General features: G+C 56.2%; 1 protein-coding gene and 1 non-coding gene across 3 annotated transcripts; both read right to left on the bottom strand.

The window, feature by feature from the left end:
* Positions 1-3,983: 3,983 nt before the first annotated feature.
* pic (DNA damage-binding protein pic) lies at positions 3,984-21,580 on the bottom strand. 2 transcript variants are annotated; one of them, XM_037231716.1, is made up of 24 exons: positions 21,540-21,580; positions 20,240-20,385; positions 19,511-19,659; positions 19,016-19,169; positions 18,219-18,343; positions 17,671-17,793; positions 17,192-17,341; positions 16,155-16,299; positions 15,464-15,685; positions 14,901-15,081; positions 14,463-14,571; positions 13,950-14,128; positions 13,113-13,286; positions 12,714-12,831; positions 11,937-12,121; positions 9,094-9,217; positions 8,084-8,239; positions 7,556-7,735; positions 7,091-7,216; positions 6,529-6,699; positions 6,210-6,319; positions 5,411-5,580; positions 4,744-4,970; positions 3,984-4,444 (listed from the first exon to the last, which is right to left on the bottom strand). In XM_037231716.1, the coding sequence occupies exons 2-24, from the start codon at positions 20,298-20,300 to the stop codon at positions 4,361-4,363; spliced, it is 3,423 nt and encodes a 1,140-aa protein (XP_037087611.1). In that variant the 5' UTR covers positions 20,301-20,385; positions 21,540-21,580; the 3' UTR covers positions 3,984-4,360. The 2 variants fall into 2 exon arrangements, with proteins under 2 accessions (XP_037087611.1, XP_037087603.1); XM_037231708.1 differs by lacking the exon at positions 21,540-21,580 and adding an exon at positions 21,341-21,512.
* Positions 9,390-9,461, bottom strand: TRNAA-CGC (transfer RNA alanine (anticodon CGC)). Its single transcript has one exon. It is a non-coding gene; the product is annotated as a tRNA-Ala (tRNA).
* Positions 21,581-23,467: the final 1,887 nt, after the last annotated feature.

The following is a 23,467-nucleotide window of genomic DNA, read 5'->3' as shown; positions in this document are numbered from 1 at the left end:
TAAGGTACAGAGTGTTAATTTGACAAATACGCACACCTTTCCTGTCTCTGTCAATTCGTCCCACCACATTTCGTAGCACATCATTTTCTTGTAGCCTCTTCCATCCATCAGTGACGCCAGACGAAACACTCGACACCGCTGGCACTAGCGGGGAGCTCGCCACCGTCCAACCACTGTCTCCCGCCTCCCTGGCGTCATCGGGTCCTGCCGGAGAGCTCGCTGTCGTCCAGGCACAACCTTCAGGCTCCCTGCCGCCGTTAGGCACCTCCGGAGAGCTCGCTGCCGTCCAGGCACAGCCTCCCTTCCCTGCCCTGTCTGCACCCCGACCGAGCCCCGTCCATCCGGGGCAGCCTCGCTGCTGACCAAGTACAGCCTCCGGCTTCGCCACTTTGCTCTAGCGCTGCTGACCCTGCCGATGAATCAGGCTCTAGCTTTGGAAGTATTCTTCTTTCCACTCTGCATGCAGCCTGGGTGCATTAGAAGAATGGAGGTAGATCACCTAGGACACTCAGAAGAGGAAACCCCTGCCACATACATTAGAAAGGCCCTGCTGTTGGAGGATTGGGGTTCTCGAGAAGACCAGCTCGCTGCTCAGCCACCACCTGGATTCAACGTCCTCGGCCCTGCCGAAGACTTCGCCGTCGTCCAGCCTCAGCCCACCGCTACTGCTCAGCTGCCAACAGGCGTTGACCCTGCCGAAGACCTCCCCGCCGCTGATCGGCTGCCGGGTTTCAGCGCTGTCGGTCTTGCTATGGATATTATTAACCCAGAACAGGACGTCAGCCATATCGGCCATCCAGCGACAAAGGCAGCTGACCGCGAGGATACGGGGAATGAATACGCTGAGGAGCATTACTTGAGACCAGTCCCAGCCACATGCGATGCTGACAAGTGCAGGCAAAGGTGTGCTGAAAGAGTGACAAACGTGCAGCGTCAAAGGATCAACTGCATGGTAAATCGTCTTTCGTGGACAGCTCGTCGCCAGTGGTTCCGGTGCCACGTGAAGAGGAATTAGATCAAGAGCAAGAGGAACAACCAAGGCATGGGAGCAGAAATGTACAGAACTCTCGTTTGGGCGCTTCCGGATGAAAACAACCAAGCCGTTCCCGTTTGCAAACCCTTCTTTCTGGCAGCAGTGGCCTGGAAATCTAACAACGACCAGGCCATCCGGAACGCTCTCGACTGTGTTCGAAAAGGAGGACGGTGGAGGACTTGGAGCGCCGAGGACCAAGATCGACTCGACTGTCCATCCGAAATCACGTCCAGCGTTACCGGCCGTGCGCACATCACCCTCGGTACGACCACGCATCGAAGGGGCTGTATCTGACATCCAACATAGGAGCTACTGGCATGCATAAAGACTTCACTGACAAGCATTGGCAAAACAGTTTGGGGCGGTGCCGAATGGAGCTAAAACTGATGAATATTAGCTTCATCAAACTTGGCAACGAGGAACGTGAGAACTGCACTCGTCATTACACCTCGCGGAATCAGTGCATAAAGCCCCAGACATCTGGCTCCGTGTGCGTCGACGGGTGCGGGCAGTGTCAGGAGCATAACACACATTTGGCCGGGGCCAGCGAGGCTAGAGCTGACTATCGAAGAGAGGCGGACCGCGAGTGGGATGGCGAACACGTGTCCGACGCCAGCCCGGAGAAGGTAATGTTGATTCCTGTCCTCCCCCACAAAACGGTCTTCTTCACCCTCCGTTTCGTTGTTTATAACGAGACATTTGCTGCCCTCGAGAATGAAGGAAAAGTAAAAAGGTCGAAGAGGTCGCTAGCAGTCCTGTGACATGAGGCGACAGCAGGCAGGGATGGAGAAAACGTTGCCGCGACGAACTGGCGTTTCCTTAGCGAACATCCGAGACAAAAAGAAAGTGGCGACCTTCACAGACAACTGTCAGGCGCAAAATAGGGCACGGATTGTAGCCACTGTATTCATGACTTTCGTCCATCGTACCACAAACGCAATGGACACCACCTCTATGAAATACCCGGAGAAGGGCCGCACCTCGATGGACGTCTATTCATTTTGACGTTTTGGTTCAAAGAAAAATTTCAGATGCCAAGGTTCCGATTCTCAGGATTCCTGACAAGCGGTAGAGGATACAGGCATAAGAACGGCTATGATGTGCCGTGCCGACCTCCGCGAGTTCCAGGATGGACTATCCTCTAAAAAGCTTAACTTGCTAGGCAAGGAGCGTCTGCGGCCATACGTTCAGGACGTTCGCTGTCTGCAAGTCCTCGGAGGTAGTGAACAGATATACATCAAAAAGTCTCACCTCGAACAGCATTGGAAGGCGTTCAGCTTCATGAAAACCTCCTTTGACCCAAAAGAAGACCCGGAATCCCGCAACAAACCGCGTGGCCTGAACAAGGTGCATGTCGACAAAATTGTGGAAAACCTGCTAACACTGATGCCAGAGCACAAACACGACTTGTGGTTTGCGCTGCAAAAGCAGAGCAGCGTTGGCGTACGGTATCTGGCGGACTGATGGGTCACGCACACATGGACAGTGCGTGGGTGTACGGTATCTGGCGCACTGATGGGTCACGCACACATGGACAGTGCGTTGGCGTACAGTATCTGGCGGACTAATGGGTCACGCACGCGTAGACAGTGCGCCCATGATGCCCGTACGGTATCTGGCGCACTGATGGGTCACGCACACATGGACAGTGCGTGGGTGTACGGTATCTGGCGGACTGATGGGTCGCGCACACATGGACAGTGCGTTGGCGTACGGGACCTGGCGAACTGATGGGTCGCGCACGCATGGACAGTGCGTTGGCGTACGGTATCTGGCGGACTGATGGGTCGCGCACGCATGGACAGTGCGTTGGCGTACGGTATCTGGCGGACTGATGGGTCACGCACACATGGACAGTGCGTTGGCGTACGGGACCTGGCGGACTGATGGGTCGCGCACACAGGGACAGTGCGTTGGCGTACGGGACCTGGCGGACTGATGGGTCACGCACACATGGACAGTGCGTGGGTGTACGGTATCTGGCGGACTGATGGGTCGCGTGCGCGTGGACAGTGCGCCCATGATGTCCGTTGCATAGGTCAGCTGACCTTCCGACACATGATGTTAGTGTCCACTACCTTTGCGTGTTTTGAGCGTCAAATGCATTCCTGAGGGAACTGCTGATTTGTGGTCCAACCCCCGATACGTCGTGTATAATGTCAAAAATACATATTTGAGAGACATTGTGTACTTAGCGCTGAGATGGCCCGCCTATTGATGGAATCCAGGAACGTTTGTGGAGGAAATGCAACACGAACTTCTACCTGCAGGCTGATCTCTTCAGGGTAGGTGAGGAGAATGTTGTCCACGACGCTCCAAAAGGAAATGCAAACACCACCCAGCTGAAAGACATGTCGATTCCAAGTTTGCTTTGCCCACGCTTAAGCGTGTCGCTGTAGGTCATCAAATTCTGGTCATTCTGAGGCGAAAGTTTGCGCGTTTTATTTCCTGCGTCGACTTATATACCTTGCATGTATTTACGATTCCCCTCACCTGCCTTGAAACACCATCTTACCATTAAGATAAAGCGCGTGTCTGCACTTGTGCTCTTTTCATCACACACGCTGGTGAACTTCCGCTTTTAACTTCCGCTTTTTCTAAGAGTGTCCGCTGTATTGGCACTTTTCTTAAGTCGCGGAACGCACGTTTGCCGCTACGAATGTCAAAATAGAAAAAAAACTTCCCTGAATTTTTGCGAGGTTCATGCCTTTAAGTGGGTTAAACAGCATGTAGAGTAATTCATTTGAATGTGAATTTGATGGTACATAATTCAAGTATGTGCGAACAACCTATAGCATGCTATAGCAGAAAATCCAAAAAGCTATCCCCTGAAAAGTTGCTGAAATGCACATGCGCTTTTCTTGTACGGCGGAGAGCGTCAGAAGCGTCCGCTCGGTCTACTCTCCCCAAACATGCCTGCTAGCGTCGTACGGCCACCACTCCGGCTACGAGGTTCGTATATTCATTACACGTGAACACGAAATACACGCCCGGCCCGGCGCTCGCCGTTCCAAACCCTGACGGCTGGGCGGGCACGGCAGCCGGCGCCGGCCGAGCCGCCCGACTCCGCCGCCCAGCCAAGCGCGAGTACACGGCGAGTCCAGCCAACAGTCCGGAACAAGCGGCCAGCAGAACGCTCCCAGCTCCCGCCGCGGCCGCTTACGGATCGCCGGGGCGCACGTGGGCGAGATTGCAAGCTCCGCGGCTGCCGGGAGGCACGCGCAGTTCCGTCGCGGCGGCGCCGGCTTCGTCTGCGCTGGCGGCGGCGGCGCGGCGCCGTCAAAAACAAGGTCACAGCTCAGGGGGCGCGAGGCGGCGGCCGCTCTCTCAGTGTATCCTCGTCAGCTCCTCCACCGCCTTGATAATGTCGTCCACGGTGGCCGGCCGCCGCTGGCCCGAGGCGTCGGTGATCTGCGGAGACGGCAGAGGGGGAGCGACCGGGTCAGACACGTGGGACACGGCCGGCGTCACACGCGCGCCAGACGCAGCATCTGCAGACCGCCCACCAGAAGGTGGCCGAGGCGTCTGAGCCAGACGCTCTGAGGTCGCCGCCCAGCGCGGGCACCGGGCACCCCGCTCACTGCACCGCCCTGACCCACCCTCTCATCAGCATCAGCAGACCAGCCCCGAGCCCCAGCTACTCCCGACGCTCGGACCTCGGCCAGCTGGATCAGGTCAGGCCGCCGCCCACCCGGGTCACGCCCTCTCACCATCAGGTCCCGGACGACTTCGGCCATCTGGTCGCGGTTCAGGTCGAGGAAGCTCTCGATGAGGTCACCGTCGATGAAGCCCTCGCACGGCTCGGTCTTGCGCTCCGAGCGGTAGGCTCGCCACGCCGCGTGCTCGATCTTACCCACCGGCTTGATCACGCGCGTCAGCTGCTGCTGCAGCTCCGCGATGAAGGCGTAGAAGTCCGGCTCCAGCTGGGTCACCAGACCTGGGCACAGGGCGAGTGCTGGGGTAACCGGACGAAGACCATGATACGTATCATGGGTCACCAGATCAGGTCACACGGTAGCCGCCGGAGATATCTGGGGTGACCAGCCACAACTCATCATGATCTCGGCGTGGGACCGCTGAAATGCACCCTCCTCCTTCCCTCAAGAAAAAAAACGACCCCACTGTCAGGAAAACAACAGGGCTTCTCTATCAGGCTAACACGACTCATCGACGATCCTTTCCCCCGAACGCACGAACAGCGTTCGAAGACCCTTCGCCCGTGCAAGACACTGGTTCGTCTTCTGGCCGGAACAGACCAGCCCATAACATCCCGCCGTCAGATCAAGCGCGCTGCGGGCGTCGCCAAGTACCGCCTTCGACCCTCGCCCAGCCCGGCCCGGCCCGCCGCCGGAGCCGCCGGCGCCGCCCGCCACGTACCGACCGAGCCCTGCACAGTGCCGAAGAGCACGCAGCCGGAGGTGGGCGCCATGTTCTCGGTGACGCCCTGCATGACGAGCGAGCCGTGCCGGAACACGTTGACCATGTCGCCCACGTGGTAGCGGCCCATCTCCTGCATCTGCATGCGCTCCTCGTCCGTGGTGGCCGCACTGCGCCGGCGAGAGGGGCGGAGCGTCACGAGCGGGGAGCGGGGTCGCCGCGACGTGGAGGGAATGGCGACGAGAATCGGTGACAGCCCGGCGCTCGCTGCCTCTACGACTGGTGTCCGATGCGGGAAGGCCGCGATAAAGTTCAAGAGCTAACTCCGACAACGTGATAAGTGCGTGATTGCGGAGAGCGACAAGCAAGCGACGCTGCGCACCGCACAGTTCCCATGAAGAACAGCCAGACTGGCGCTGGCACACTAGTCTGCGTGTCAGACTGGCGCTGACGCATTAGTTTGCATGTCAGACTCGTACTGGAGTACTAGTCAGCATGTGAGACTGGTGCTTGCACACTAAGCTGCATGCCAGACTGATACTTGCACACTAGTCTGCATGTCAGACTGGCGCTAGCACACTAATGTGCACGTCGGACTGGCGCTGGCTGGCAGCACCAGCCCGGTCACAGTTCCCACCAGGTCCAGCGTGTAACATTCCGAATGTCCATGACTGGCGGCATCTTCAGCACGCCCGCTCATGAAGCACCTTCTCTGACGACGGGCCGACAGAGCTCCACGCGCCCACCGTCTTGGCGGGGAAACAGACCTCACCCGCCAACGACACTCGGGTACACCCACCTGTCTTTCTGACAGACAAACAGGTTGTGACTGTTCTCGGCGCCGAGGTAGGTGTCGTCGTCCAGAATCTCCACCGCCGTCATGTACTTGGCGTTGAAGTCACGCGCCATCTGCAGAGCACAGGGCGCGGCGGCGGGTCAGCACGAGGGCGACGGGTCAGCGCGAGCACGGCGGAGACGTGACCAGCGGAAGCTGACGAATCTCGAGCGCCCTTCTTCGATGCGGCTGGACGGCATTTGGCTACCGACGATACCATCCACGCTCGATGAAATCTTGACCCCGGTTTTTGGAAGACAACAGCGAATCACGGCCATCTCACCTCGTCAAAGTTGCCCTCCATGGCCTTGTACTGGAGGGCAGTAATCGAGCGCATCAGGTCGCCGACCAGCACGAAGTCACCCTTGGTCTTGAGGTAGAGAGCAACGATGTTGTTGAAGTGGCTGCACTCCAGCCGCAGCTCGTGCTCCATGGTCCACTCGAACAGGCGCACCTGGAGGGCAGCACGCCGGGAGACGCTAGACGCCGGACACGTGCGCTGTGCAGGCCAACACCGCCCCACACTGACACGGGTCAGACACGATTAGATGTCCGAAACTCCCAACCAAGAACATGTCCTTTAAGAATTGTGACGTCTAGTGCAGACTTGCGACGAAATGGTTATGTTGATTTGCATGACCGGTTTCTGGGCGTCTAACCGTCATAACCTTTTGGGGTTCGTCAGGTGGCAAACGCGATCCACGGACGCCGCAGGATACCATCACCAGTTCCTCACTCTCTGCCCAGTACAGCTTTGTGCCCGCTGCTTCGTTTCTGAGGTTCCAGAGTTTTTTTCTGACCGACTGCGGAGCGTCTCTGAGAAGTGTCTCCGAGTGTCAACTCACCGTGCTGTTTATGCTGGCCAGCAGTTTGCCGTTGAAGGCAGCCAGGCTGTAGCAGGCGCCCTTGATTTCCTTCTCGGCTATCTGGGTGAGCTTCTGGTCATGGAACTGGAACACTACGATGCGACCCTGGCGAGAAAGATGGTAAACGGTAACATACCAGCGCCTGCTATCCAGCGTTGCTCTCGCACAATGACAACCAGCTTCCAGTCAAGCCGTTCAGTCTCCATGTCAGTCTGCGCACACGCGACTGCCGTCAACCATAGCTGCCTGGACAACGGCCGCGACTCAACAGCCATATGGCACTGCCGCGCCTCGAAAAGGCGCGCCACAACCCATCTCATTCGTGCCAGCACTCCCTCCCCCGCGGCCTCACACTCCGTCGGCACAGGCGTCTCGCCGGACCGCCGCGCCAGTCAGGGCTGCGTCACCTCCCGCCTCCGCCCCCCAGTGCCGTCCGTTCCCCACCTGCTTGGGCTCCGACTCCTCGGGGTTGACATAGGCCGTGCCGACCACGAAGTAGACGGCCGGGTCGTTGTCGAACCGGGTCGAGATGAGGCTGAGCGCGTACTCGGACGGCACGAACGAGTGCGCGTGCTGCACCTCGAACGTGTGCTGGTCGATGATGAGCAGGCTGTGCACCTCCACCTGGCGGCCCGGACGCCGGGTGAGCGGACGCCGATCCCGGCCCCGGCCTCATGCTGCCGGGGGGGGGGGGGGGGGGGGGCAGCGCGTGGCGTACGTCTGACACTGGCGCCGTGTCCGCGGCGTCGGATATGCGTTGGATAGACCAGCTGTGAGTGATAGTGGACAATGCTTCCCACACGACGCGTTCTGCGAGGCAGAGCGTGTTCCGGATGGAATGAAATCCCGTCGCCAGCCGACGCAGCGAGCACGCTGCACACCACTGCAAGAACCTGCACGACCCGACCACGGGCAGGATCGCCGCAGCGCCGCCGTCGGCGGCTGGCCCGGCCACGGCGCGTGACGTCTCACCTCCTGTCCCTGCTCCAGCTGCTGCAGCGAGGGCCGGTGCAGCTGGGCCGCCGACGACTGGCTGACCGACTTGGCGCCGGTGGAGGCTGACGGCCGCAGCGCCGCCAGCCCGTTGGCCTCCTGCACGTCCAGCCGCATCGAGAGCACGCCGAACGTCTGGCGGTAGGGAGGGGGGGGGGGGGGGTCAGGCCGGAGGGCAGGACGCGCCCGGCTGACTCGCATATAGTCTGGGTCTGAGTCATCCGCAGCTGTAGTCATGGTCGGAACGCGTTCTGGAAACGCTTACGTCTCCATGGAAACATCTGACTTAATTCCGGGGCCATTAATTTTGGGGGAAATTGCCACCAGAAGGCTATGAGTGCAATGGTATATCGGAAGAGCTAATCACTCTAGGAAGGCTGTCCTTCATCGGATATTACACAGGATATCCCACAAATAAAGGAGTACCGGAGTCATCTTAAAAGCACGTTTATGGACGTAAACAACCAACGCAGTCGATATGCCCGTAAGCTACACAGAAGGCGTATGGGAGCCGGAAACAAGTTGGTGACACGGTGGCGTTTTTTTCTGTGCATGCTTCAACGTGGCTTGAGCCTCACTGCGTCCGCCGAAAACGTCGGCAGTTTTCTATCACCGGCAGTTTTCTATCACTCGGATCTCAGTACGAGCACAAGCGCCTGCGCTCCCGACAAGAGCAGACCTATGGAACGACACGACCGTGAAAACTGACTGTGGCTGGTCAATCATCGCATATCTCTACACTCTACGAAATTTTTGGTACCGGACAGCCGTCAAATCCATAAATTCAAGTATTTCCTCTCGCGTTCCCGATGTGCCGACACCGCCTCGTGCCAAGTTCAGGTGGCCAGATGATAAAAGGGCAGCACCAGATGATGAAAAGGCATCATCTCAATCCGTATCCAGCACAGCTAACTGCCAACGCCTCCACTGTTTTCGCCAGTCACGCGTTCAGGTCTCGCCACAGCTGGCGCCGTGCCAACTGCCCTCACCTCGGTCGGCTCCTGATAGGCGATCCGCCTCGGGGACTCGAACAGCTTCACAGAGCGGATGTGCAGCTTCTGAATGTCGTCCACTACGCCGATAGTGATTGTCGTCTCCGTTGCAAGCGCCAGGCTGAGGGCATACGGGGCGAGACCATTAAGGAGAGTCGCAGACAACGGATGATACGAATAACGGATGTTCATAACTTGACATTGTGAAGACGAAAAGATGACGAAACTCGTAAGACGCGCACCAAGACCTCACAGCATAACAGACATGTGACGCGCGACATAGGAAAACTTCTTGGAGATGCCGGGGTTTGAACCCGGGGCCTCTCACATGCGAAGCGAGCGCTCTACCACTGAGCTACATCCCCAATGCGTCCCAACAGCTCAGATACGAAAACAGGCCGAGTGTGTCAGCTTGTCACTGTCCGCACACATGATGCGTGAGGGATCTTCTAGTATGGGGAGGAATATAATCACCATGGCCAATTCTCCTGCTCCTCCAGCGATTAGAACAACACAAATATTAAATCATGAGCTTGATCGCATCACAGTCCCGTCCTTCCAAACCCTTCCAACCAACCCCGTCCTCGTGACACCCCCGGGCCCGGCTTCAAGCGTATCTTTCAAGGTACGCATTTCATAACGGCAAGAAGTCCAATAATGCTATGAACTTTTGCAGTCGCTGAAATCCGGGATCAACCACCCGCGTTTGGAAAAGTCTTCAATAATTCATAATGCGGTATGTGCTTTTCCACAATGCTTCCGACAACAGGAAACCCTTTTGATATCTACCCACGTGCCCAATAAGAACCACCCATTATCCGCGGCCGCCAGCACGGCAAACAGTTTCGTGGTTACATGAGGTATGCGCATCCCCTAGTTCTTTGCGTTGAAAGCGACGTTTTCACTTCCCGACGGAGGAAAGTATTGATAGGCATTCCATCCCCTGATTCGTCGGTGGAAGATTGTCAGACAAATTATCCGCTCCTTGACACGTGCGATGTCGAACGAATGGCACAACAACGCACAGCGTAAAATATGTCCTATCACGGTGATATGTGGAATATATAGCACAATAACACCGCACAGTACGGCATAGGAGGCATTCATTGTCATCATTATATGTGTATATCATCATGTTTATTATGTTTCGTTCCGATGCTAATAAAAAATGTTTGAGAGGCGAATCTGGCGATCAATCGATCAAAAAATGAATTGAAATTATCCACTTGCGATTTCGCCGCTAGTGATAAGCTGAGCCATTTCAATAAACGTCGATACAAGATCTTAACTTAAAACACGTCGGGCATCCAAAGGCAACAGGGGTGTAGTTTCCCACCTATTTGGAGGCTCCATGCCTCACCACCAGTTAGAGAAGAAGGCGATCCAAATGCAGGGAGAGATCTGTTTGTGGGCGTATTGTGGGGTTCGGCTTAATCAACGTTCATTCCCCCTAAAAATAGTTAACTTCGCGAAACTATGCTCCTTAAAGCCAACCAGAAGTAATAGCTTTATCATCCACCGATGATTACCGTGAATGGCCACACATTTTCCAAGAGTCAAAATATAAAATCATTCAACGTAATCTGTGCTTTACATTTAGTCTCTGATGAATTATCAACACTTGTTTTCTAGCTAAAGGATACAGAAAAACCTACACAAATGTAATGTATACATAAAGACCATAAGCCTATGCACCAATATTATAGTGTACAAGTATAGTGTGCAAGTATAGCATAACTAGTATACAAGCCCCAAATGACCTGTGTAAATCGCCCGTAAATGAGGACGTACCGAACGACATGTGGGTCGGCCAAAACGGTACCAACAACACATTTCAACCCAGCAGTCAACTTGAAAATGGTCCGCGCAGAACTTCTAATCCCGTTCGCGGGCTAGCAATTGGGACAAAACACTGTTTCGAGCTTGAAAATCATTCGGTCCCCAATGACCGATACCGCGCTAGTCCATCAATCACGTGGATCGTGTGTGGTTGTGGCGTATGTGGCTGAAGACCTGTGATGCTCAAGCCTATACTTGAACAAAGGAACAATCGACAGGGGAACAGACTAGGGCGGCTTTTTTCCCCATCGCGCCTAGGAAAGACAAGCGGACACTATTTGCTAGCGTAACGGACCAGCCACTTTGCTGCAATTCGAGCGCAGACCAAAGCCCCGGACAGTTCCTCCCATGGCGGGAGAAACCCCGTCGCATCGTTTGCCTAATGAGATGCGGGCAAGCGGTCAAACGCTTGTACCACTTAGTGAGCACTTTTGCCTCGCTGAATTTCAACACCAAACCCCACTTGTAGAGTTCCCCAGGTCCTCCATCCTCCTCGTATACGAGCACCCAAATGAGAGGACGCTGTTTAAAAAGTTGCCCTCTGGCTGTGCCTGCCTCGAAGGCACATCACTCATGAGATGACACTGGTCCGTAATTTCACATTAGCCAATGACACATCCAATGGGGCAGACAGTGACACATCCACATTATCCAATCCATGCTGATGAAAACGGAGGGCAGCGAGTCAAATGGTCGACCCAGCCCCCAACGTATCATAAGAAGGCAATACGCAACGTTTCGTCGGCACAAACAACATCCTCCGACCGGACGGGAGGGGGAAGGGGAGGAGGGTGCGGACGAGAATACCATCGTGACCAACACATCCCCGGCTTCGAGGTGGCGCTGCTCCCGCCACCAGCATTAGTCCAGAGCCCGCGGATCGCGGTCATGCCATGCACCCTCGCCCTCTCCCCGCCGTCTGGCGGCCGTCCAGCGGCACACCACGCCGCCTCGCAGCGCGCGCGGTACCCGCGCCAACCGCCGGCCGCCGGCGGGCCCACCTGTTGCGGTAGGCGCGCGTGTTGAGCGTGCACATGTGGCCGACTTCGCGCAGGTTGACATTGGAAAAAACCAGCTTGTAGTTGGAGCTGTAGATGACGGCCGGCCGGTCGGAGCAGGCAAACACGCTGCTGGTCGAGTGAGGTCGGAACGCCCGCAGCACAGTCGGCTGCGTGCCCAGCGTCACCTGGCGGCGCGAGTGACGGGCCGTGTCACACTCGGGGCACAGAGGGGACGCGTGACAAGCAGGGGGTGGCGGCCGTCGCGAGGAGTGCGGCAGGTCACGTCTGGCCGCCAGAGACGGACGGAGTCAGGCGGCACCGGAGGGGGGGGGGAGGGGGTATCACACGGGCGCAGAGGACCAACTGGCCGGGGACGGGATGGCCGCATCACAGAGGTGATGAAAGTCAGTGGAGGGTACGGACGGACGAAGGGCACGCCTCCCACATACCCTGCAAGGGCAGGTCGGCACGAGAACAAGGGGATCGACATTATCGCGAGGGGTACACCGAGCCCCCGGGCAGCGAACAGCTATCCGGCGTTTTAAACACCAATCAATACTCATTAATTTTAAGCTGTCGCTGGTCGGCTGGAAACGATTGAAGTTAACAGACGGTGGTTGTAGCACGAACACATTACATAATTTCTTGCTTCATGCATCATAATATGAATCGATTCTATCGCTGCCATGCTTGTTTTTTTATATAAATCGAGCCGATCGTTATCATGTTTCTTGGAGCGCGCTCTCTGAAGGAGACAGTTTTCCGAATACAACCAACCTTTTTCTTTTCCGTAAGCATGCCGGTCTCGAGGTGCACGTGAAAGTAGAAGAGCGAGCCGTCCCCCATGGCGACCAGGCAGTAGGGCACGCCCTCAAACTCGGCCAGCAGGATGGACCTGGAACACAGACCCCGCACCAGTCAGTATTCGACCCCACCACCGACAACAAACTGAAGTGAACGGCCCAACACGCGGGCGCGTGGCAGGGCTCGTCAAAAGAGAACTTTTCACTTCTACGAGATTGTTCTCTCGGTGTGTGAAGGCAACACCAAGGATCAACGACCGCCAAAGAGCCGCGAGGCTAGCATCCACAACAAACAGCAGACGACACGCCACACCGCCACCGCACAGGTAGGCGGCGGCGCGCTGCAGCGTCGCCGCGCTCCGTCCGCGCCCACCTGGGGATGATCTCGCCGCCGAGGCACTCCTTGGAGAGCGGCCGCAGCTCCGGCAGCGAGAGCGTGCGCGCCGAGATGTCGGTCCAGAGCGCCACGGCCACCAGGTGGGCCCGCGTCCGGCCACCGGCCGGCGTCAGGTCGATGCAGGCCACCTCGTGCTCCAGCGTGGCGGTACTGCCGGCACACACACCAACACGCGGGCGCCCGTCAGTCGCTGGCGAGGCCGCGTCTTGCGGGGAGGGGGAAGGGGGCGGGGTCCCGCCGGGAGGACCAGCCGGACCAGTCGGGGCTAGCCGCGTGGGGAGGGCGGCCGGGACTGGCTACACGGCGAGGACAAGCCAGGTCGGCGACGAGGACGCGCATGTGAGGATGCGCGGGCCAGTCACACAGTATGGGCAGACAGGGTCAATCACATGCTCAGGGCATACAGGGTCAGTCACATGGGGAGGATACATGTGTCAGTCACATACTCAGGGCACACAGGGTCGGTCACATGGGGAGGACACGTGGTGTCAGGTTGAATATGTGGACCAGCGCCAGCAATGCACGTAATCTGACGCGGCACGTCCCCAGACCCACAGCACCTCAAATAATAGCATCCAAATGAGTGGAGAGGCCGGCAGACTGCCGGACAGCCATTGGCGACCAGCGGCTTACAACAGAACGCCATACACGCAGCTGGTCCGTTTCGTAGCGACACCGCGAGCCTCCGAAACATTCATGGCGAAAAAAGCCCACACTCCCAACGAACGACCCGCTCCACACCCAGTGCCGTCCAGTTCCCCATCCCCTGTCCGCCGGGGCCGGGCAGGGGGGAGGGGGGGCGCAGGCGGTCACCTCTTCAGCACGACCTCGCCGTCGGCGATCTCCAGGTAGAAGAGCTCACTGCCGACAGCGCACGCCAGCTGGCCGGCGTTGGCCGTCACCACGCTGATGGTGCGGCCGCCCGGCGGGCGCCACTCGCTGCGCAGCGCGCCGGATTTGTCGCTCAGCAGGCGCGCAGAGGTGGTCGTCACCTGAGGATGACGCGCACCGGCTGGGGTATGTCCTGCTGCGACAGCCGCTCAAGAGGTGCGGGTGGGACGACTTCTTACACGGTTTCGGGTGGTTATGTCTGCACGGGCAGCATGGCGATGGCTGCGAATGTTCAATATGTTGAATATGTTTAGCTTAGCCGATATACTTATGCAGTTTTAAACATTGTTCATGGTGACACAATCAACGTTGAAACGCGCACACGGAGCCGAAAGGCGACGCATGCTTTTTAGCTAACGAAGGCCGGAATGTGCGGGTCCACACTAGCCCACCAGACCGGCGCGGGAAGCCACGGCGTGCGCCGACTCTGCCCACCTGCAGTATCTGTCCGTGGTCCACGTTGCTGCAGAAGAAGGTCTGCTGGTCGCCAGCCAGCCCCGAGATCTCGGTCTCTTCCACTTCCTCGCCGATCAGGCTCAGAACCCTGCCCGGCAGAGGGCGGGTCAGACGGCGGCCGCGCCCCGGTCAGGCTCCGGGCCGGCTCGGCTGCCGGGGACCACCTCCCGGGGACCCGGGAGGCGGGCAACCGATGACCTTACAACGGCCAGGCTTAACAGGTCCATGGTATCAACACGCAAAACTGTAGTCGCTATGCTTAAAAAAAACACGACCGCGACGCACTCCCTTAGGACTCGCATCGCCTACAACTGAATGTGACACATGACCCCCGAACTCGTCGTCCATTTCGCCTTCAATGACAGTAACGTTCCGCGCCCCAGCCCAAGGCCAACCATTCACCTCCCGACGCATTACCGGGTCTCGCCGACGAACGCGATGACCAGCGTGTTGTCGAACAGCTCGTCGCCGTCGTCGTCGCCGCTAGTGCCCACGCGCAGACTCCACATGGCCTTGATGCCGGCCAGGTCGATGCTGGCCAGCTCGTGGATGCCGATGCCGTTCCTGATGACTCGCAGGCTGCCGTCCTTGAAGGCGCCTGGCGGACGGCGGCACAAGCGGTGCGTACAAGAGGTTTCGGGTCAGATTATGGCGGGAAGATGGCCATCGGCCAACACACTGCCGTAGTTTGACGGGCACGACGCCATGTTCTACTTATCGTCGAGTAACAGGAAGTAGCTGCATACAGCAAAACTGCCACCATCCGCCAGTCTGAACTGCACCGACACCGCCATTGTGGCCACGCACAGTGAAATTCGTTTATAACGCGACCTACGAACTCATCAGCAGACTGCGGCATCCCCTCTTGCTACATCAAGCTGATCACAACCCGTCCCTCGCAAAACACTGCAGCCATCTAGCGACGGAGCCCAGTGGAAAGCCACGGACTGACGGCGGTGCCTCGCCGCCCCGCCGCTCACCGGAGCAGGTGACCAGCTGGCCCTGGCCCTGGCGCTCCAGGTCCACCACCACCATGTCCAGGATGGGCGCCAGGTTGGTGTGCGCGTCGAGCACGGTCAGGTAGGAGCTGCTCTCGTCGGGCGTCACGCGCAGCTGCACCAGCTGAGAGTCGCCCAGCCGCGAGCCGACGAACACCACGCCGTTGTCCAGGTAGTTGATGCACTCGGGGATGCTGCACTCGCCTGCGGCGGCGGGCGGCGGCGGGGCCGGTCAGGTGCGCTGCGCAGGACTGCCGTTTTGTCGGCGCACAGCCGCCCGGACAGCGAACCGTCGGTGCCGGGTCTCACACGCAGCCGACTGTAGGCTGCATATAGCGCAACACATACACAGCTACCGGACGAGCTGCCAGCGAGGGCTCGACACTAGACAGCAGCACGTCTGAGCAGCCCGGAGCGGCCCGGCCCGGCCCGCTTTCCGCCATCCCCCGCCCGCTCTCCTCGTTCTCTGCCATCCCCGCCCGCTCTTCTCGTTCTCTACCATCCCCCGCCCGCTCTCCCCGTTCTCTGCCATCCCCCGCCCGCTCTCTCCGTTCTCCGCCATGCCACCCCTCTCTCTCTCTCCCCGTTCTCCGCCATCCCTGCCCGCTCTCCGACCGGAGCGTCCCATACACGGACGCCCCCTGCTGGCCGGCAGCCGGCGGCGGCCACGCACCGAGCAGCTCCACCTTGATGTCGCGCTCGGCGCCGTCGCGCTCCTCCCGCTCCAGCAGCACCATGAACAGGCGGCCGGCCATGTCGCCCATCAGGTAACGACCGCCGGTCGGGTCCACGCGGCCGTAGCAGGTCATCGTGCTTTGCTGCCGGCCGGGGGAGGGGGAGTGTCAGGCGCGGGGTGGTGCCAGGGGGCCGGGCGGGTGGTGACTGGCTGCTGGTGTTGGGGGGTGCGCACGGCTGGGGCCGCTCTACGCCAGGGGCACTGGCTGTGGTGACGCACGTGCGGCAGATACAAAGAAGGCAAATAAGGCAGATGGATACGGCACAGAGCACGTACATAGGCGTCCCGGACGTGAACACCACGGACACGAATGTTTGGATTTTAAGGCGCAATATGCCACCAGGGGCGGCCATTGATCTGAAATGACAGGCAACATAGCGATTTGTACAGGCGGCCAGGAACACAAAGTAAAAAAGTGACGACCATGTCCTGCTCAATGTCCGTAATACGGCAGAGGCCCAGGGTGCTGTCACGGATGATAATGCTTTTCGAGGTGGGTGGCCTCTGGACGTCATGAGAGGGCAGCTTACACAGTCGACAAATACTGTAGTATGTAGGCATAAAACAGGAACACCATCTAAATAATTCGATAACACATGATGCCTGTTGAACAGCACCGAAGTTCTCACCAAACATATTGTAGCGTGTTTCGTCAGAAGCACATTCCGATTCCGATGCACATTTAAGATCACCAACTTGACATCGTCTTTGGCGGAGCTGATTGTGTACCCAGGTAACAATAATTGCGCCATGTCGGCTACGCGAGCAGCGACCAGCTATATTCTTACGCCACAGATATACAAAAGCCTCTGGCAAACCCCGATCCCGACCCCGACACCGACCACGACTCCCACCCACCCGACCCGACCTCGACCTCGACCTCGACCCCGACCTCAGCCCGGACCTGACCTCGACCCGACCTCGACCTCGACCCTCGACCCGTACCTCACCCCGTCGCTTCGCGCCCACGTTACCTTGATGATGGGCGGCGCCACGGTGATGTAGGTGCTGCCGTTGTGGTACGTGATGGACTCCTGGCCGACGATGAGCGCGCCGTACAGCGGACCCGGGATGGGCACGATCATGGCCGCCTCCGGCTCCACGTTCTCCTGCTTCCACGGGCTCTGACGACCGGAGGGAGGCTGGTGACGGACAGGCAGCGGCGGCAGCCGAGGCGCGGGTGGCGACCCACCGGCGCCGGCCGTGGGCTGAGCCGAGGAAGCCACAGCAGCTGGCTGGCATACGGACTCAAGTCAAAAGAGTTTGATGCAACGACCACCGCTCTGGACGCCGATATCTGCAATCGCCATAAGCTGGCGCGAGTTCCTTCTCTCCTCCACTTTAACGACAGACGCTCGTGCCCGGTTTACGCCTTAAAACCTGGGCGGCGGTGGCAGCGCCCGTCGGCCCTCAACCCGCGCACTACGGCCGACCGCCTGGCGCGCCCACTCACCCTGATGAACTCCTTCTCCTTGAGCGAGATCTCGTGGGTCTTGACATGCCGGCCATGCACGTCCTGGTGGATCAGTATCACAGTCGGGTTCGGGCACCCGTACAGAAACTCGATGTCCTGCACCTGTCGGACACATGGCGGAAACGGTGTGAGCGCTGGCGTATTTGCACGGAAACTGGATGCCCTGGAGTTGTGATACACAGAGGAGCGCGGGCCAGTATTTGGGCACCCGTGTAGAAACCTTATGTCCAGCGCTGCTGCTAAGCTGAGCATGACGGAACAGAAACTAAGCACCTCGTCAAAAACGCTGGTCAAGATCTGACACTTTCCACCTCAGCACCGTCACCAAGCGCACTAATCAAGTGCTAATTGTAAACGCTATCATTTCCCCTACTTCCAAAACTTACATCTAGCCATCTTACTACGCCTGGAACGCTCGAGCCGACAACCCACTCCGTTCCGCTCACGGGACGCTTCGCCCGCCGGGCAGCGTCGGCCCCAGCGCAGCAGGCGCGGCGGCGGCGCGGCGGCGGCGCGGACCCACTCACCGTCAGCTCCTCCAGTCGGATGTTGTAGGCCTTGAGCTCGCTGCTCTCCTTCTCCAGCGGGATGATCTTCAGTATGCCGTCGTACAGGCGCAGCGCGATGCAGCGCGCCTCCGGGTCGATAATGCCTGCCGGCGGGGCGCGACCCGGCTCAAGGTCACGCGCAGGGTCACTGGGTGTACGCTGGGGCTGCTGGGTGTGGAGACACGCTGGTAGCAGACGGTGCCCCATAAATGCTAGTGCAGTGGTGGGTTGTGGCTCGCTGGTAACGGGCGCCTGCTGGCGGTACGAAGCCGAGCACAACGTGCTGCTGCACTGCAGTGCACGCAGGTCCTGGTGGCATTGAGGTCTAATGGCGGTGCGGGACACGGCGAAGTAGTAGTAACGGGGCGGTAAGTTAACGCGACCAGATTCAACAGCAGCAACCCGTGCGTGAGTAAGGGTTTGGGGTCGGCCCAAGACGGTTCAGTTCCAGAGTTGCACACAAACAGACGAAACAACAGTTGCATCCGTCAGGAAACTCCGGCGGTACCGAAACTCAACCTCGCGCAGCGCGTCCTCGAAGCGGTCACGCCACTCCACCACACCAAACAGCACCGTGCCCCAGCACCCGAAGACAGCTACACCAATCAAACGTAGCAACAACTCGAAACCTGCACCACATGCGTCTCCAGAGCGACACCACTCGACCACCTCCTGCCTCCACCGCTAGACAGCCGCTCGGGTCCCGCTCCCCCCCCCCCCCCCCCAACATACACACAAAGGCGGCGGTGCTGTCCGCGCGCCGCCGCCCTACTCACCGATGATGCCCGTCTCAGCCGGCTTGCCGATGCGGTCCGCCACGTTGCCGTGCACCTTGGTGACGACCTCGAGCGACTCGCCGCGGCCCACACACTCGAGGATCATGGCGTTGTAGTGCTGCGTCACGATGAACAGCAGATCCTTCTCCTCGTCCTGCGGCGTGTGTACAGCCGCCGCGTTAGACGTCTGGCGGCGGCGCGCGGCCGGCCGGCCGGCAGGCTCGCTGTCACACGGCCTGGGACAGTGGCCTTTTATGTGTTGATATATACACTAGCAGTACAGCAGGCTGAAACAGGAACCGTCTGTGCCTATAGCCCTTCTTCTGTTAATGCACGCGCATCCTCGAAAAAACAGCCACTGACCTACAAAAATAGAACAGTCTCCGATGACTCGTTCCTATCAAGGCCTTTACGACCCCATCATGTCACCAGAACCCCGCAAAGCCTACGACAAACAGCCCCATGGCTGGCCAGCATGAGGTCAGACCAACTCACGCAGGGTCGGAACAGCTTCATAACGGCGATCAGGCCGTAGATGCCGATCTCCTTCACGGGCTGCAGGCCCTCCGGCGACACGATGAACACCTCCAGTCGGTTGTTCTTGGCCATGATCAGGTTCAGGTCCGAGGATGACGTGAAGTTGCCTGGGAAACACACGCCAACAGGCTGAGATGAGCTGTGTCATCAGGGCCGCGTGCGCGCCTAAGTCTCATAGTCCTGACAGATGGAGGGTGTAGGATTGACACACTCAGGTCTCATAGTCATCAAACAAACAGATGTGCACAACTGAACATGCATGAAATGTGTAAATTGTGATGTTAGAATGCTGGATGCTCTTGCTATTGACAACCCTAAAAATGATAATTCTTTAGGAGCTGGAGGTGGTTAAGACTGCCCTGACCGCCAGGCACTGCAGTCTCTCTCAATGGAATGGCAGCATCCTTGCTTCAATTACAAACCAACAGCCTTGTCATTGTGTGGGACTGACAAGTCACAAAGGGCATGTTTTCTGAGATGCAAGCCTGCCCTCGATAGATACAAGCCTTCCATGTGTTTGTCATGCCAACAGCTGAGCCACAGGGATGACACCATCTACAATACAATGAAAACATATGCTTGATGAATGATGGGCATTACATGTCACTTAACTGACACATACAAAAAGGCTGTGGTGAGTTATAGGATACAGAGAGCCTTGAAATCGCCTGTGACCAGCAGACTTACCAGTAACACAGTGATTAACTGCTGTTGGCTTCTGAGCCGTCACAACATAGTTGTGCGACATGATGGCCTTTACTTCCACTGACCAGTTTTGTTTGAAATGGCAGAAGGCACCAAGAGTCTCACTGCATACACTGAGTCACAATGACCTAGAACAAAAACACATTTATTAGTTATCAAGGAACAACTTATACCTATTAAATGTGTATTGACAAAATACTTTTATTTCCTGCATTCTGACATAACAGGGTGAGTCCAGCACAGTGGCACCTGGCAGCCATGTTAAATTTAAATAAATAAGCAACAAAAACCTACACATTACTGAATCCATATGGCATGGCAGGACACCAGATAAGGCAAGATGCACACAGTACACAAAATTAACTGATCACTTCCCCACCTAATAGAACACCAAGCACACATTCAAGTGGCTTCCACCTGGTAGCACATACAGAGCATAACTACCCCCAAACCACACACTTAACAAACTTTGAATTAACAACATGTAATGAGGCTTCCAATATGTGAGGCAAATACCAGAGAGCACTAGTCAGGCCAGTGTACTCTCAGCAGCCATGTGTCAACCTCCAGAAGCCTGATGAGGTCTCTAACTTGTCCACTGCATACCCAAAACTGCATGCCAGTAATGCCAATGCACATAGACTGTTTGGACACCCCTGAAATTGGCTGGAGCTAGCCAAATCAATACAAGCCACCATATGAAACTTGTAAGTTAAGGGACTACACACAAATCTGAGATGCTGGGCAGAGTTGGGGAATGGGTTTAAAGGATTCAGAGGTCTTTGTGCACTGGCATGCCCTCAACTTTGTTGTGCAGAACCTAGGCCTGGGCCAACTTTTGATGAACTTTTAAATAACTTTTGTGTGCTTCACACTCTAAGCATATTTTTTCCAGCAACTTCCTTTGCAAGATCATGATTTTTGTCTTGAAATTGGTGTTGAACATGTGGCAAACTCTATGCACTCAGATTTACAATGTACATGAGCTGGCATTTGTTCTGTGCTGTTACTGCCACCCCATGCATATTTGACCCAACATGAATGCTAGAGTCTGGGCAGGAACTGACAATTCTATTAACTTACATTATCACAGCACTTTAGTTCACAGTCCCTCAGAAGTACCTAACTAATGAAAACGAGACGCGTGCAAACTGGCGCGTATTCTTTACAATCACGGGATCTTTAGCTGCCTCTGAAGTAAGTAACGTTAGCACCACACAAATAAACCACCTGCAATTGTTAAAACACCCGAAATTCGCCCTCGCCCTGTACTCTAGACCACACCTGGGACCTAGCCGCAACCTCCTATGCGCCACAAGAAATAACGCGCGTGCTCTTTGCCGCTATTCTTGTTTTGATTCCATAAACTTTCAATAGTCAAACGGCTTAGGAGCGAACCTACTGCTAAAATACCATGCCTAAATTAAACATGATTGTCTTTAACAATAAATTTTTTTGTGTAATTTGCTAACTTAGCCTATTACAATCGGGTCAATTTGAATAAGAGATACTGAAAAATATTATTGTTTCTTTTTACATGCAAATCAATTTTATATACTTCGGCATAAATGACGCATGCGTGGTACGTGCCGGTGGACATGAAAATCAAACACAATTCTACCGCAGTACTTCCAGAATTCTCCGTTCTCCGAAACAAAACGCTCTATTGCTATAAAACCCTATAAAACGAATGCCACTCAACGTACAATACACGATGTTGTCTGTTTTGGGCCATTGTCTACGATGGTACCTTGCACTGCAATATAAGATTTTTTATGAACTGACGTTTATAAGACATCAGGCACCATAAATGCTCATAAGACCTGGAATATTTTTGGAGCATCTTATCGTATTACCCTCAAAATATAATAATAACAATAACGACAGCAGATGTCGGTCAGATGCTGCCCTGTCGCGCTGATGGCACAGATGCTGGTGGGATGATCGTTTGCATGGGGAGATTGGTGAGAGCGATGATATATGATATAGATATATATATATATATATATATATATATATATATATATATATATATATATATATATATGATGACAGGGTGGTTTGGGTTAGGCTAAATTCCGGTTCTTTTTTCCTACTTCCCTTACAAGACCGTTTTCAGGAGGAATCGCAGTCAGATTACACCATCGTAGCAATGGTTCTGGCGGATCGGAAGTGTTGCATCTCTGGAGTATTTGGATGCAACCTATAATAATTTTAGGGCGGGAGTGCAGATGCACCTGTTCTAGGATTAAATACAGCATTTACTGCCATAAAGAAAACGATTGATGTACAGTGTTCTTATGTAACTTTAGGTGCCCATGTCTACCTATACCCTGTTTTGGATTTCTTGCCCTCATATTTGATGGCAAGCCTCAGATCATCGCCGTGGCCGGTGGGTAGCCCGCAGAAATATATGTCATGGCCTTGCAGCTGCCTACGGCCACATGTTAGTATTCTCTACCATTCGAGCCACGGGTATGATATCATCAGCAAATATGACTGGCGAATTCTGGTTGCAACGGTGATATTTGGGGCAGCGGGTGGCCAAGGGATGGCAGTGCGGTCCGATCTACGCAATGCCGCTACCGACTATTTTAGAGGCCTCACCATTTGGTTCGCAGTCGCGTAGTGTAGTAAATGACACGCGTGCATAATGCATAGCAAAGCTGGTGACCTCAGGCCACCACTATGACTGTGTTTAAGTAGTTACGGGATGCTTTTGCAGCTGTCTCCTATGTCAAACCTCCTATCCGATTAAGCAAATTATAGCTTTCATGGGTATAGGAACAGGGGGGGGGGGGGGGAGGAGGGAGAGAGCCATGCTCCACCCCACTTTTAAGGTGGGGCGGGGGGGGGGTGGCAATGTTAACTCCCCCACTTTTCAGATTTTTGTTGCGTTTTACTTACTTTTGTACTATTTTAAACATACGTGCTGATCTACCCAGTTCACCTGTTATCTTCTTAAAGATGCATCATTTGTTTAGTTTACTCATAGGTCATCGTTTAGTGTCACAGCTGCAGGGCCGACGCCGCGCAGCTTATGGAGACTGCAACGCCAGGTCGTCGAGCCTGTTGCTCAGTTTTGCGAGCGCGTATGTTCAAAACCATGTCACATAATGTCTTTCTGTAATTGCCACGTTTGTGCAAATTTGGAACCCCATTTCGATCTACAATCTACGTTCAATAGGCCGTCAATACTTCTGAAGAATG

The sequence above is a fragment of the Pollicipes pollicipes genome, unplaced genomic scaffold, assembly GCF_011947565.3.
Source record: "Pollicipes pollicipes isolate AB1234 unplaced genomic scaffold, Ppol_2.1 Scaffold_2555;HRSCAF=2994_pilon_pilon_pilon, whole genome shotgun sequence".
Classification (NCBI taxonomy): Eukaryota; Metazoa; Arthropoda; class Thecostraca; order Pollicipedomorpha; family Pollicipedidae; genus Pollicipes; species Pollicipes pollicipes.
Note: the sequence above shows the minus strand (reverse complement) of the source record. Positions and strands in the feature narration are given on the sequence as shown.